The 16,367-nt window shown below is 48.5% G+C and overlaps 1 protein-coding gene across 2 annotated transcripts in view; it reads right to left on the reverse strand.

The window, feature by feature from the left end:
• SEMA4B (semaphorin 4B) overlaps positions 1 to 9,185 on the reverse strand; it is a 165,438-nt gene extending 156,253 nt beyond the window's left edge. Inside the window, exons 1-2 of one of the 2 annotated variants that reach the window (XM_085644404.1) lie at positions 9,162 to 9,185; positions 8,294 to 8,618 (exon numbers count right to left, since the gene is read on the reverse strand). In XM_085644404.1, coding sequence (XP_085500530.1) covers positions 8,294 to 8,399 — 106 coding nt within the window. In that variant the 5' untranslated portion in view covers positions 8,400 to 8,618; positions 9,162 to 9,185. The other variant, XM_085644403.1, reaches the window with a different exon arrangement.
• Positions 9,186 to 16,367: the final 7,182 nt, after the last annotated feature.

The following is a 16,367-nucleotide window of genomic DNA, read 5'->3' on the forward strand; positions in this document are numbered from 1 at the left end:
AAGAGCGCAATGCACCAGCTTAAGGAGCCACACAACATCACTTCCACACCGAAACAGCCATCGTAGTAGTTTTAAATCAGCAGTGTGGCCGTCAGAGTTGAAAATGTATATTTACCGGACTGCGCCGTGCTGCAACCCTGAACCGGCTGTGGGCCCTTGGCACGCCCGCCGCTGCCATTTTGGATGGTGGCCCAGCGCGGAGAACCACAGAGTGTTTCACCGAGTCATATTTACTCAGCAGCCTGTGCCAAAATACCAGTTCAAGGAAATGACTTGCAATTATCCCATTATCCCCCCTTCTCAGCCCGCCCTACTTTGGAAAAGGGACCAATTACATACACAACCTCGGTTCTCTCAGGACGCGCACCTGGCAAGGGGAGTCGGCTTCCGTGCGACAGAGACCTTTGAAGTAACTTGCGCGCACTTGTCTGCCAGCCCTGGGAGGCCATAAAAAGCCAGCACCCCCTGCGAGCCCCTCTGCCCGCGAGAGCTGCGCGCCCCTCTGGAGTGGGCGGGCTATAAATAGCGCCGGCGGGAAAGGCCGCAGCGGAGCTGGCGTCCGGGCAGGGCTGCAGTGCGCCCGCAGGTGGGACCGGGAGAGAGGCTTATCGGACGGATAACAGGGATAAACGCGGGCCAGAGTCACAGCGCGGACAGGAATAGACCTCAGGCAAACGTGGCGACAGAGGGCTGGCTGGAAAAGTATCCAAACACCCATGGGCACTTTACAGCTGGAGCAGGACTCCAGGGAAACGAATGAGTGACGTTTTATTAAGTTAAAGTGCATGTAATCCGCTAGCGCTGGTTTAAAAAAACATAATTTATAGATGGGTGGCCGCCAATAACGAGGTGTATTCCATGGAAGAGTTCCAAGGCACATGCATGCAGTGGTTGCAGGTGGAGGGCACCGACCCACGTTTTTGTGGACCAGCATTTTTCTCATCAGACTTTCATCCAAAAATAAGAGAGAGAAAAACACAAAAGCGGGGAAGATTAAGAGAAAGATGGAGGAAAACATTAACAATGGGCGAAAGGAGGGATGGAAAAAAGAAACCGATAGAAAGAGCTAAAGGGTCAGGAAGTGTTTGGTGGTGGATGAAAGAGGTAAGAGGTGGAAGCAGGACTACGACAGGGCCGGACTGCGATAGGGACGCACTGCGACAGGGCCGGACTGCGACAGGGCCGGACTGCGACAGGGACGGTAGCAGGAGTCTTGGCAAAATGTAGGCTCTGCATTTACTTCTTTTACAAGCTGAGCGGTGGACAAATTAAATAGATGAGGCTGACTGGAGTTATCGATCATGCTCACATTATTGACAGTTACCCATCTACAGTTTTACGTTACTCATCCTATAATGCTCCCCCCTGATCAGCCGTGCACAGTAGAGGAGTGAAGCGGGGACCACGCGCCACATGACGTCACCTTCCTCAGGCCCTCTTCTCCAGCTTAAAAGTGCAATGTACATGCTGTTCGCATCCACTGCCAAACATTTATCAGCTCACTCCATCACAATCTTTTTAAAATATGAATAACTATGATTCTGCTACACTCCACCACCACTCTGTGGTCGTTCCCTTCACCCCTGAAGCCACACTCTCCATTCTCAATTGGCGAGCTGGTGCTAAGCGGAGAGCGGCTCCGAAAGAGACACGAACCGTGCAAAATACAATCCCGTCAAAGGTGGACCATCACAGACTGGGGGGGGAGGGGGGAGACATGGAAGGTCGATGGTGGAAGCACAAGAGTGCCTCCTGTATTCACTCCCCTCATTCAATGTGCAGGGATGCGGGAGGAGGTGGGCCGCCAATGAGCCACCATTCAGGTCTCGAGAGACCCAGTGGAGGCGGCAGATTAGGGTCCACCAGAGAACAAGCGTTGAGACCAGTTTTTCATTGGTCGGATCTCAGCAGTGAAACTAAACCACTTTTTCACTGGAATCATGGTGTTGTGGCATAGGCCGCAGCAGATTTCCACCATGGTTTCCAACGGCTGTTGTGAGAGTCTCAGTTCATTCCTAATGTAGCCCCCAAATGTGGATTGGCACCATGCACCAGCACAGCATAACACAGTCTCCGATACTTACACATTTTATTTTGTGCATGTGGGAAACTACAGGGCCTTGTAGTCTTTTTTTCTACATCACTTTCTATGAGTATTTGTAAAGTAGAGCTCTCTCGCTGCCTGCGAACACTTTCACAGTTACTTTGCTGTGATTGGCAACATTCAGTGGATTCTGCTGTTATTTGTGAAATTCTATAAACACAGATGTACATTCACCCCTCCCTCCCCTATTGCAAATGGTCACCAGTAGATCCAGATGCTGACATCTAATCAACAGCTATAGAAGCAGCTGCACTTGTTTCCGGATGCATTTTGCAACGGGCAATGGTATTGAAAGGTGGTTAACCAGTACAATATCCAGTGCTGATTTCTGCTGCACATGGAGTGCAATGCCCCAAAACCATAAACTATCCCTGGACCCAATAAAAGTAATTTGTAATTGACAAACGGAAAAGGATACTGTGCATAGCTATCTTAAATGTATGACGTTGACAAGTCTCGGGTATTCTAAGACTGTGCATAGGTCATGCTGAATTGCCTCACTGTCATCTTGTTCCCAGTTCAGTGCTCCATAAAAAATTATAATTAGCCCTAATACTTTGTAGCAGAGGCTGCATCCCCTTAATGGGAAGGCAGGGAATCAATGAGATGGCCAATCACAATGCGCTGGTCAACACCTGGCCCCATCACTGCCCGTAGCTGCGGAACAGGTGAGATTTCCAACCCCATCCTCCACCTTAAATATGCACACACTGCCCAGTTTTAGAAAAGGTTGTCTGGGCGCACATCATGGGACATTAATCATAACCATTATAATTAAAATATTTTATGACCAAGATACATATTTTATGTATTACACAATGTGAAGTCACCGTTCCCTGTCATAAAACCACATCTCACATGTTCTTATAATAAAGTGTAATCCCTGAACTTTCATGCACAGAAGCTGTAAATCTATTGTACCCACGTGTCCTGCCTACTCTGAAGCACCCACTTTTCTTAGGGGCGGTCCTGGGGATCCTTCCATAGATGCTCCTGCTTGAACCTGGACCAAGTCCACTTTACCCCATGGGCCTCCAGCGCTGGTGACGGGGGTCAGACCTCATGTGCCCCACTTCCTGCATCAAACATTTACCAGCTTCATCCCAAGTCCAGCTGGGACCAAGACATTCTCAATGAATCCCACGATCATGAGAAAACATGACAAAAGGTCCTCCAAGCGGCTGTTTCCAAAATCAGCAAGGCTACAGATGTTAACTGTCACACATCAAGATATCAGAACCCCATCCCCCAATCTTTTATTGTCAGGTGGCCTACCTTACCAGTTCTTCCTCCTATATCCGTGGAAAAAAATGAATTCAAGCATCCACCACTTTGGAAGATGTGCCAGGCAACTCTCCCTAGATGTTGATGCCAAACGCCATTGCCCTGTGACCCTGCATAGTTTGTGTTAGAGGGGCCCTAAGCATGCACCCCATGTCCAGCGAACCTCTTCCTGGACCCTTGCAAAAAATTCTCAGGCAATGCATTCTTAGTGAACAGTTGTGAGATGGAAAGTTACTTATAGCCTCTATTATATAATAGAAAAATAATAACTCTGCTAGACTGGCAACCATGCCACTGCCATTCAATCCATGTGCTTTCAATGGCTCAGGTACAAACCATTGGCAAGTAGTCAGGTGTAGTACTGGAAAATGCCCTGAAATATTTTAAAGTTTACATTTAGGGGCTTCACTGAATACTATAATAAAGAAATAAAACTGAATTGTCTTCCTGTAACCTTGTTCCTAGTTCACTGCTCCACAAAAAATAATTAGCTTTAATGCGGTGTAGGTCAGTGTTCCACTGGGGGCTGGCAAGGATACAGTCTCTTAATGGAATTGCAAACGACCAATGAGATGGCAAATTAAAATGCAATAGTCTAGACCTGTCCTCTCAGCACACGTGTGCCTTTGACAGTCACCGAGCTGCATTTCATAGATTGCAAAAGGAGCAATGGGGGTTCTGAGTGGTGTGTGTGTAAATCTATCGACATACAAAAACAGTGATGAAGCCAATCATCATCAAACAACTTTATTTGGGGTGAAAGAACTATAAAAGCACATGAATGTGAACAAATACAAAAAAACTTTCATAAAACACAAATTACAAAACTCAATTTGCTGCAATACAATCTCAAATTGTGACCTTTAGCACAAATGGTGTGATGGATTCAGTGGAGTGCCCTCAATAAAATAACTACATACTAAGAAAAGGTGCCAGAAAAGCAAAAACCTCGAGAGAAAGCCCTAAAATGGCTCCTGATGGGTCTGTTACGCCATTTGGCATACCGAAATGTCCCCGCAGGAGGAGGCTCAAACCCACTGGCCATCAGAAAGGAATAAAGTACTGAGTGCATTAGCCGGTCTGCATAATCTCCAGTTATGTTGAGTGTGTTGTGCAGATCTCCAAACGTCCCCAGCCTACAAGGTTGGTTATATTACAAACTGAAAACTCAAATTCATCTCTTACTTTGGAGAACAAGCACCATTAAAATATCACTTCATTAAAAGAGTTTTCAAAATATATTTTTGTTTTTAGCTGCTTTGCACATTATGCTTCTGCCACTGCATGCTTCAATTTCGTCTTGAAATAAGGGTATTAAAGGACTCCTCATTTTAATATATCAACATTGTGCACTTTTCCGCCGATTCCCTCACCTTTCCAGCCCACAGGCCTCCCAATGTGAATATCAGAGGGGAACCCCGTCCACTTGCTTTTAAATTGCACCCTCACAAACGAAGGGCTTTCTTCCTAGTAGAGACCGCCACGCTGCAGACACTTTTCAAGAGGTTGTAAACATTATCCAGATCTACAAGTAGTGGTGAATGGATTTCTAGGTGTAGTAGCAGGACATGCCACATCTACTGTCACCTACACCCACTCCGTGAGGGGGAGATAGCAACACATTGGGTACCACTGATCGAGAGGGAGTTTAGTTTGTTACTCACGAATGTGCCCACTGATACGTGCTTCCTCAGTTAGAAAGATTACAAGACTGAGAAAATAGACAACCCAGACAAAATACCTCTGCCCCCGAGCAAGGGGTCAAACCCAGAGAGTCCCAGGGCAGTGACAAATGATTTAAGAACGGAGTTATGCTAGTTTGTGAAATCTTGTTCTATGGTATTATAGATTTACAAATTGCTCCATCCATCTCACTGAGACACCACAGAGCAGATTTACACCAACAACCTAGTGCCTTCTGGGAGCTGTAGTCCTGATCCACTTCAATGTATCAAACTGCATCGAAGTTCGACGTTACAATTGTTTGTAAATGGAAAGCCCAAGGGCGGTCCAGGTGGCATGGAGTCAGCTGGCATCCGTCTGTATACATTAGGTGATCGCGTGAGGGCACGTGCCTAAAGAGTGTCCAGCTAAGTCCGTTTTCTTCTAACCTGGATCAGAAGTGCAGAGGGGGTTCCGATGACAGACCTGTGTTTATAAGTTGAGAGGCACTAAGCCTGCTTTTCCCATAACAGCCCCTTGGCGTGGAGTGGCCCAGCCATCTATTCCGATAACCTCAGATATCGAGAGCAAAATAAGGAATCGCCTGGAAAATGTCTATCTCATGTATCCGAATACGGTAAAGTTCTCCGGCTGCCTTGTTCGCCACAATATAAAACCACAAGATGAAAGGAACTCATCTGGGACTTACGTTGACTGGGAGGAGGGGCATGGGGGGGGGGGGGCACACACATTGCGGGTGCTCGCGCTGGATCGTGGCAGGGCCTAGGTGTCGCCCCTGAATCTCATGTTTATAGGGGCTCGCTGCAGCCCTCACCCCAGCACGGTAACAACGCCTGTGGCCAGTTATTTACCCTGGATGTGGGAGTCTGACTGAAGCGGGGCCGCCTCCCGGGTGCTGTGCACTGACAGGAGGCTCCGGGCGCCCGCCGGGCTGGCAGGACGGCGTTTAAAAGGCGGCGAGTGTTTACCAGGAGGCAGAGTTCATTCATGCAGCTCCCATAGAGACCGTCGAGAAAGGGTCAGTGAGAGAAGGCAGGAGGGCACGCGGGTAGAAAGTAAACACCAGAGTACTAATGTGAAAGGAAAAACGGAGAAGAAAGCAGCCGACCATAAAAGAAAGACCTTCAGATCCGATACATAGCATTATTGTACAAATATTCGGTTCACGGGAGCGGCAGTACTCAGGGCCCCTAGTTACGCAGATAGAAGAGCCGCGAGGCAGGAAGATGAAGTGATCGGTAGCCTACAACTGAATAACACGCCCCAACGACACACAAATACACTAATGCAACAGCCATGCTACCTACACCCGGGTTAGCCCGGTGAGGGGCACACATACATCCTCAAAATGACACATACTTTCAACTAGCGCCTGCACACACGCATGAAATACTGCCGCCTGCTATAGCACACGCATGACTGATTCATGCAGACAGGACATGGCACGTGGACCACGCCTCCATCACTGATACTTCGAATCACACAAACAGAAATCAGGCTTTTGGTGTGATCGTGCCCTCGACACCAGGGTGTGAGGGCACCGGAAAACCCCGACAGCGCCCCGAGGCCATCCTCGCGGCAGGCCATGCGCTGTGGAAATCCAAAACATCGCAGCATTCATTGGGAGAAGCCAGGATGAGAGAGCAGGTCTCCCGGTGACGCACCTGGTACATTATCCAGTAAAACCCTTTCCCCAAATCAGTCATAGTAAAGCAACTGTACACAAAGGGCAGGCTAACAATGGTATTTACTCTATAAAGTGGAGACGCATGAGGAACAGTAGTGAAAGCGGTGTGTACACAAGGTAAGGCCTCGTGGGATGGCACCCCGGCTTCGGACGTCACTACTACTCATAGTGCTAATGGTAAAAATAGCCATTTACACCGCTCGTGCAAACTGGACTGCGTCTCGTCATTTAAATATCCACATGACGCTGTTGTTTTCAAAGGACATTCTTGAACCTGAGTGGCTAACTGGTCTATGTAGCGCCTAACTGCCTAAGATTCTAAGCGCATGAAACCAACGACAGGGGCTGCTAAATAAACAGTCTTGTCCCACTGTAGATGGGCTACATTCGAGCTACAAAAAAAAAATCGCCACTGAGAGGAGTTTTGTATGAAAGACGTATTCGCCACTGGGGAAGATAGATACATCCAGGCGACATTCAGAGAAGCGCCAACTACAACTGCCGCTACGGATCCGTGTGACAAATGACTGTCGGGAATGCATGCGTGGGGTCTCTGTGAGAGGCTTTTCACACCAGATTTACTGTGCGCACTACACATGGGGACGTGCATTTCCTACAACACACTAATTATAATGGTTACCTACTCACAATATTGTGCCGACCTCCCTCGCCCCTCCCCCTAAAAAACGAGGACTCGCCATAGACCTGAGGCCCATTTCTCCGCAAGTGTTCATTCACACGTCTGGAACCTCAGACGGGGACATTTAAAAAAACACACAAGGCATTTAAAAAACACACAGAGATAGCGCTAAAAAAAAAGTAAACTCAACAATTCGAGACGCTCTGGCTGTTGAGTGCCTCGGGGAAGCAGGCCAGCAGCTGCCGAGAAAGCGCCCCGCCGCGGCTTCAGCAAAACACTCTGCAGTTTACTTTTGCACGTTCATTAAAGAAACCCCTCACTGTGCCCAGAGCGAAGTGGATGTCCGAGGTTCACTTAGAGCTTACTCTAGAACCAGGGTTGTCACAACAAGGAAGAGAGCCCAGGAGGGAGGGGGGCAGCGCCAGCGATGCCTCTTTGGACACGCGTTTTTTATCATCAGAGAACAAACACTGCTCGTGCAACATCTGCTTCGGAGAAAGACATCCAAACGCCAGGATGATGCTATAAGTGTAAGCACTTTAGACGCATCTTTTAAAGTGGCACCATGCCAGAGACCCTGCACACCGTGACCGATAGTACAGAAGATAGTGCCAGCGCCTCGTGGCTTCCTTATACTGCGCTGGGACTTATTTTACCTACATCCGAAGAAGGAACGGACTAGCAATACCCAGGCCACGAGTTTACTTGTAGAGCAATGCCTTCAACCCACTGAGTTATCACATTACAGAAGCGTCGGATTCCACAGAATACCACGGCAGTGGCAGGATGCATAACAAACACTACATTTCATAGGCAGCGTGCTTCAGCAGGAGTAACCCCCCTCCCAGCCCGCTCATTGATTAATACAAACACTGGCAGAGAGCAGCCGGCTTACCGTACTGGAAGCTGAGGCGTGGGAGCAGCTCCTGGGCGGCCGCCGCCAGCCCCACCAGGCACAGCGCGTGTAAAGCGGGGATCAGCCAGCCCCGTGTCGCCCCCATGTCCGTGGATCCGGCCGTGCTGTGCGAGTCCTCGCCGCCTTCCCTCCGGACGGTCCTGCTGGGTAAATCCAAGTCACAGGGGCAGTCCGAGCCGGGGAGAAGCGAGCTCCGTGTGCCGCCGCCGCTGCTGAAAGCTGAGCTTGCAAAACTTTGCTAGAGCCCGCCTCCTTCTCCGTCAGTAACCAGGCCAGCCCACACACGCACGACGGCTCCAGAGACCTGCAAGAGGCAAACACAGCAGGCTTGAAAAAAACTCAGGCTACCCATTGGGCAACAAGGGGAGGAGAGGCTGCGCAGAGCTGGGGCTGAAATGAGGAGCGAAACCCTGCCTACCTGTGCGAGCTGTGGCACACAAAGCGGTACAGACACAAAAACACATAACCACAAAGGGTCTCAAAGGAGCAGCTTTAACTCTCCCACAGCACCGTGCGGACTGCAAAGTATCTGAAGGTCTATCTCTCCCTGCAGCCCCGACACAGCGCGGACTGCAAAGAGCCTGAAAGGAGCAGGTTTAACTCTCCCACAGCACCGTGCGGACTGCAAAGTATCTGAAGGTCTATCTCTACCTGCAGCCCCGCCACAGCACAGCGCGGACTGCAAAGTGCCTGAAAGGAGCAGGTTTAACTCTCTACCTGCAGCCCCGACACAGCACAGCGCGGACTGCAAAGTGCCTGAAAGGAGCAGGTTTAACTCTCCTTGTAGCCGCGCAACAGCACGGCGCGGACTGCAAAGTGCCTGAAAGGAGCAGGTTTAACTCTCTACCTGCAGCCCCGACACAGCACAGCGCGGACTGCAAAGTATCTGAAAGGAGCAGGTTTAACTCTCCATGCAGCCGCGCCACAGCACGGCGCGGACTGCAAAGTGCCTGAAAGGAGCAGGTTTAACTCTCCTTGTAGCCGCGCAACAGCACGGCGCGGACTGCAAAGTGCCTGAAAGGAGCAGGTTTAACTCTCTACCTGCAGCCCCGCCACAGCACAGCGCGGACTGCAAAGTGCCTGAAAGGAGCAGGTTTAACTCTCTACCTGCAGCCCCGACACAGCACAGCGCGGACTGCAAAGTGCCTGAAAGGAGCAGGTTTAACTCTCCTTGTAGCCGCGCAACAGCACGGCGCGGACTGCAAAGTGCCTGAAAGGAGCAGGTTTAACTCTCTACCTGCAGCCCCGACACAGCACAGCGCGGACTGCAAAGTATCTGAAAGGAGCAGGTTTAACTCTCCATGCAGCCGCGCCACAGCACGGCGCGGACTGCAAAGTGCCTGAAAGGAGCAGGTTTAACTCTCCTTGTAGCCGCGCAACAGCACGGCGCGGACTGCAAAGTGCCTGAAAGGAGCAGGTTTAACTCTCTACCTGCAGCCCCGACACAGCACAGCGCGGACTGCAAAGTATCTGAAAGGAGCAGGTTTAACTCTCCCTGCAGCCGCGCCACAGCACGGCGCGGACTGCAAAGTGCCTGAAAGGAGCAGGTTTAACTCTCCTTGTAGCCGCGCAACAGCACAGTGCGAACTGCAAAATGCCGGAAAGGAGCAGGTTTAACTCTCCCTGCAGCAGCTCGGCCCAAAGTACCTGCTGGCGAAGAGACAATGCCAGCCCCGTTACCCAGAGTGACCACGAAAAGGGGCGGGACACCCATTTATGACAATTCAGCGCTTATCTGAGGGTTTGAGGCAAAGCATTCACACACATGCAGGCGGCAGCCCACAGACTCGCCCCACCAACTGCGGATACAGGATCCTGGACCACACTCACTGGAGGAGGGAGGGCCAGTGCGGAGTAAAGGCGAGAACATAGGGCCACCTTTTGTGATTTTTATTTACAATGTGTCAATTTAGAGACCGGTACCGGTATACATAAAACTATTGCAACCTTACTGTGCGGTTCTTCAGTTTCCAACACTTGCATTCCTACCAAGAGTTGTGTTAGCCTAGTCTATTTCATTTATTAAGGTAGATGTCATGTTGCATATGTACAAGTTTAGCTGCTTTTATTGCACACAAAAACTCAGCGGTGACTCTTCCGCAATGACGGAGGAGCGTCGCCCAACTGCCTGGCTCAGAGCCAGCAAATGAAATATCAAACGATGTCATTGTTTTATTTTTCATTTGCCGGGTCTGCCCCAGCTTGCGCAGGGAGGGGCAGGCGGCATGGGGAGGAGGAGTGCTATGTGCACTCCCTAAGTGCGCATATGTGTTTGGCCATCAATCTCAGGCCGGCCAAAACTCACATGCGCACTTCGGTTTCTCCAAGCCGGCTGCATTGAACAGTCGGGCTGAAGAAACCCCCCACAGACTCCCTTCCCAGGTCTGACTGGAGCGTATTTCCAGCCCGCTCAGGTCAATCCCCACACTGCTCTCACACGAGAACAGCGCGGGGATTGCAGGGAGTCTGTGACGCAGCCCCAGTGCTTGCTGGGACCAGGAAGGACGAGGCAGAGTACAACGTGGGAGGCGGCCAGCAGCCCCAGGTAAGTGTTTCTTTTCATTTTTTAAAATTAATAACCCTGCCCCCCCCCAGTGGAGGCTCCCCCTCCCGTGCTCCCTCTCTCCCCCTCCACCTGCCGCACTACCTCTATATTGTGGCGGCCGCCACTGAGAAAGGGACCCATGAAATATTGGAATTATTTCACAGTCGCCATGAAAGTATAGCTTTCATCAGCATATTGACAGCTTTACTTTTGTCTGTTTTTAAATCAACATTATAGTAATCAATGGTAAACAAAACCTGAACATTCTAAATCCAATCAGGGCCCATTGTTAGTTCTGTCTTGGAAAAAAACAGTTTCAACAATGAATTCCGTCCCCAGACTTGGTTTTTAGAAAAAAGCATATGACTTTTTTTCCCTAAAATTCCATATTATTAACTGCACAATGAAGTATTGTTCTTGTCTTTTTTCTGAAGACAACCTAACAGTAGTAATTCAGTATTTCACTAACTGCTTTCAACAAACATTTCCCTGTTTGAAAAAAAACACATTTCATCCAAACAGTTCCACAAAAAACACGCATGAAATAATATAACACATTACAAGTAACATGAATAAAATGACTCTATAATACTCACCTGGGGTTCTGGTGATATTTACATACTGTGAAAAAGTGGCTCTATATATATATATATACTGTTCCCAAATAGGTACAGTGTGTACAGAGTCCACAGTCCCCAGAGGTTTGGCAGAGGTTAAAGTTAGATATAACCTTATTCTCTAAAGTGGTATCTTGGTCGAGCAGTAAGGCAGTATCAGAGGACCGTGTAAAGCATTTGTTGTTCACACTCAGTCAGCAAATGGTCTCACACACTCAACAACTGAACTCTAGGCCAATGGTTTATATAAAAAAATATGGTTGTATTATTTTAGAACGAACACTAGGTATCAAAATATACTTTCTCAGAATGAGATGCTTTAGTTAAATACTTTGCAATTGACTTTTGCAGATAATAGTTACAGTTTTGTTGCAATAGGCAACACTATTTCAAACACAATAATACATTGAGCTCAATGTGAATTTTAAGTTATTTGCAAGTGATTACTTTCAGGATTACTTTTCTAACTCCAGGACTGGATCCTAGATTCAGTCCTGGGACAGTTCTTGGAAACAAGTGAGTAAATTAGTTTTAGTTACTGTTGTGATTTTTAAGCAATATTTTGATATTTTAAAAGTTGACACTTAGAAACTTTAGCTAATCAAATTACCAATATTATCCTACGGAAGGAAGTTCACTTAGCAGGTAAGTGGGGTTATGGTTACTTTTTCTAGGTCAGTGTTGGATCCTAGATCCAGCACTAGTGTACCACCTGTAAGCAGTTGAGAAACTGCGTTTGAATTACACAGGCGATTTTTAAGGAATATTTATAAGTTTGCAAAATCGACACTTAGAAGAAATTTCATAGAAAAACAGTCAATGGTTCCCTATGGAAGAAAATTCAAGTTACGGGTAAAGTATGTTCTCGTTACTTTTGTAATCCAGGGCTGGGCTCCTAGGCTGGGACCTCTATCTAAAACAGGTAAGTAATTACGTTTTCACAGCTGGTACGATTTTTAAAGAATATTTGTAGTTTGCAAAAATCGACAGAAGAAATTTCCCAGAAAAACAGTCAATGATTTCGTATGGAAGAAAATTGGGTTAGTGGTAAGTACAGTTGTGAGTACGTTTCAGGGTCTGTGCTGGGCACCAAGATCCAGCACTGGGATCTCTCCTAATAGCAGGTGAGTATTTCCGTTTTTGTTACTCGATTGATTTTAGGTGAATATTTTAAGTTTTAGAAACTCCACACTTAGAAGAAATTTCAGAAGAAACCAGTCAATGTTACCCTATTGAAGAAAAGTGAGTTATCGGCTTTTGGGTAAGTACTCGACTGGCAGAGTTAAGGTTCTGGGCACAGATTCAGGGTTCTCCCAGGGTCAGGTTGGTACAGTTGTTACACCCTCAGCGGCACTGGGGCGGCCGGGTGCAGAGTGAGTTAGGCCCAATGTTATCCTATGGGAGGCAGGGGGGCCTTGGTTGGTGGCTGCTGACTAGCAGGCCACGCGGCTGTGGGAGCTGGGCTCCTGGTCACTTGCTCAGGGCAAGTGGGGAAGTAGGTAGGAGCAGAAGTTGCACTGCCAGGGCCACTCGGGCAGCTGGGTGGAGGGTGCTTTTGAACCTTCGGGCGCTCAATGTATTTCAATGGGAAAGCTCAAGGACGAATAAAGGCTGCAAGCTCGGGGACGAAGATTCTTCGGGTGCCACCACCACTTCGAGAGGTAAGTTGGGTAGTTGGAGGATAGGTAGGTACCCAGGAGTCGGGCACAGGGGGCCGGATGCAGGGGTGCCTTTTGATATCGGAAAATCTTACCCTCTGTTGATCGCGGTTTGGAGGGTCCCTGGTTCTGAGGCTGCAGGCGTCGTCAGGAGCGTCAAGGTGAGTCCTTGGGTGTCGGATTCGGGGTCACAGTCGCCGGGGGGACGTCCTCTGGGTCTTTGTCCACCCCGGCACAGGCCAGGCTTGGCGGGTGCAGAGTGTGCAGGGTTTGCGGTTCCGGGCTGATGCCTGGGGTTAGAAACTTGCTTTCAGCAGAGCCACTGCTAATGGGAGTCCCAGATGCTCAGAGTCACAAGGTAGCCAGGTCCTCCAGGGTTTGTGAGGTTGCTGGCCACAGGAGGTGCCGGATTTTAGCAGGTTCGAGGGTCGACAGGCCGGTAGGGCTGGGGCCAAAGCAGTTGGTGTCTTCCTCTTCTTAGCAGCTGCACGGCAGGTCTTCTTTCTTCTTGTTCTTCTTTGCTTTTTCAGAATCTGGAATCTAAGGAAGGAAGGTTCAGGGTGCCCCTAATACTAGATTTAGAGGCGTTACAGGTAGGTAAAGGGCACGGACCAATGGGTCCCTGCCCTGGGGTTAATACACCCCCTATCCTGCCACTCTCCTGTGGGAGGGGGGCAGTAGCCTAGTCCTGATCGGGCAGGGCTTCCCATTTTCAAGATGGCGAGAGCCCGGAGATGTGCTTCACCTCGCCTCCCCCACCTGAGGGGTGGGGTTGGCAGAGGCTGGCACATCCCCTGTCCTTACTTGGGGTTTCCGGTCAGTCTTCCCGCTAGAGTGCAGGTCAGAACCGGTGGGGGACAGTTGCTGAGTATAGCAAGTGGCCTGGAGAAGCTCACAAAGGCGGTATGCCTTTGAAGCTTCCCCCTGTCCATCCTGGGGGAGGAGACCTAGCACCTCGCCCAGGATGTGCATTGTTGCAGGCCCAGGAGAGCGGGGGATCTCCACCCAGGGGGGCAGCAATAGGTCTGCTGTGTGGCAGCTTAGGCAGCCTCTCAGAAAAGACGTGGATTGTAGGTTAGGTTTCAGGGGGCATCTCTAAGATGCCCTCTGTAGTGCTTTGTACATTAAATCCCACACTGGCATCAGTGCGGGTTTAATGTGCTGAGAAGTTTGATACCAAACTTCTCAGTCTTCAGTGTTGCCATTATGGTGCTGTGGAGTTCGCGTTTGACGAGCTCTCAGCACCATATACTCTTAAATGGCAGCACTGCACTTACAGTGCCCAGGAATGGACCTGGTTACTGTAGGGGCACAGGGCTCATGCTCCTGTGCCCACACCACTGGCATAGGGCACCCAGCTAGAGGGGAGGCTGATGTATGCCAGGGCAGTGTAGGTTGTGGGCATGGCACACAGGGATGTGTGCCATGTCGACTCTTTGTTTTGTCTTGTACCCAGACACTCAGCCTGCAAGGGCAGTGTGTTTGTGTTAGGGTACAGGGCCTCTAAGGGTGGCACAATAAGTGCTGCAGCCCTTAGAGGCCTTTCCTGGTCACAAGGCCCTGGGTACCTAGGGTACCATTTACCAGGGGCTGACATGTGGCCAGGGTTTGCCAATTTGGGTTTTAGGTTTTAGGGAAGGAACATAGGCCCTGGGAACCTGATTGGCATGAGTCAGGGGCACACTCAGTCAAAGTACATTCAGCAATTCAGCAAAAAGTGGGGTATACCATGCAGGAAAGATGGCACTTTCTCACACATACCACTCCACCTACCGCCTCATGGTATTAAATGTGAACAGATTCCCTCAGTGGCAATATAGGACCTTATAACACAGTTACCTGTTATGTATCCTTTAAATATGTCCTTCGACACACAAACACACGCACATTTTATTACATACATTATATAAATATACATGAAAACCAATCAGTACACAATTGTAGTTACATAAACTTTTGTTCCTAAGATTTCATATAGATTAGTCACACGGAGTTAGCTGGGAAACCGGGTTCGAGTCTCAGCAGGGACGCTCAATATTCTGTGATTCTGGGCAAACACTTAATATCCCCCTGCCTAACAAAATGAATGTCTGTAATGCAACTGATTCTCATGTAAAGCGCTCTGATACCTTTGGGTCGAGTTTGTGCTAAATAAAACAAAAAAATAATATTCATCAGACACTGGGATGGGGTATTCAGCAAATGGCGTACCTGAAGGGTGACCCCTTATGCCCTGTTGTCACTGGATATCATTGCAGATCATCCCAATGAGTACTGCAGGCATGAGTATGGGGCAAGCATGCAACCAAATGCTAATCATTTTGTCAACAACTCACTGTGCATGGTTTCGGCTCATGCCCAACAGGTAAACGGGGGACAGTACTTAGCTCATGTGGTGAAAAAAAACCATATACACTGTGTTCAGAGCTCAATAAGTTCTTGGGGCTGTGTACTAAACACAGAGTTTATTTTATTGCCACACCCTATGCCTAGTCCGCACCAGGCATGTACAGAAGATCATGCCTGGCATGCATGGGCTAGGGGGACCGGGCACTGTCAAAGGCTATGACCAAGAGGTATGGATGACAGGGAGGCATGCAACCTCCAGACTAGTTGTTAATGTATATCATTTAACAAGCATTGGCATAGCCAATAGGTCTCACCTTTGGGGCCTTATAAGTGTTTAGACAGAGCTATTGGCTTTGTTAACGTTTTTAATATGTGTTGTAGAGCATTGTGAATGTTGTGCAGTGTTTTAAAGTTATAAGTTATAATAAAAAAAGTGTTATAACCATTTTTGTCACCTTATATATAACCTAGAAAACATTATATACAACTGAAGTACCCTAATAAAAAACAGAATTAACACCAAAAATGTTTTCTAGTTTTTTTGTTTATGCAATGCTGTCAATTTTCTCTGACTGTTCTAATGCTTTTTTGTTATAGTTTTTAGTGTTAGGTGGGGGCAGTTCATCATAGTAACATAACATAACGTGCATTTGTAAAGCGCACTTTTACCCGCAAAGGGGCATCTTGGAGCTGAATAACAGACGTCTATTCGTTACCCAACTCAATAGTACCCATTTCTCGACCTCAGAAAGGATGAAAGGCTGAGTGAATTTGCCGGGATTTGGACCTGTGACCATGAGGTCGAACACCGTCCCCTGCAGTGAGCACAAATACATGTACAAACCGGGAAACATAGTGTAAGTTGAGCACAGTGCATGTGTGTA

Source organism: Triturus cristatus, chromosome 3_1 (assembly GCF_964204655.1).
Source record: "Triturus cristatus chromosome 3_1, aTriCri1.1, whole genome shotgun sequence".
Lineage (NCBI taxonomy): Eukaryota > Metazoa > Chordata > Amphibia > Caudata > Salamandridae > Triturus > Triturus cristatus.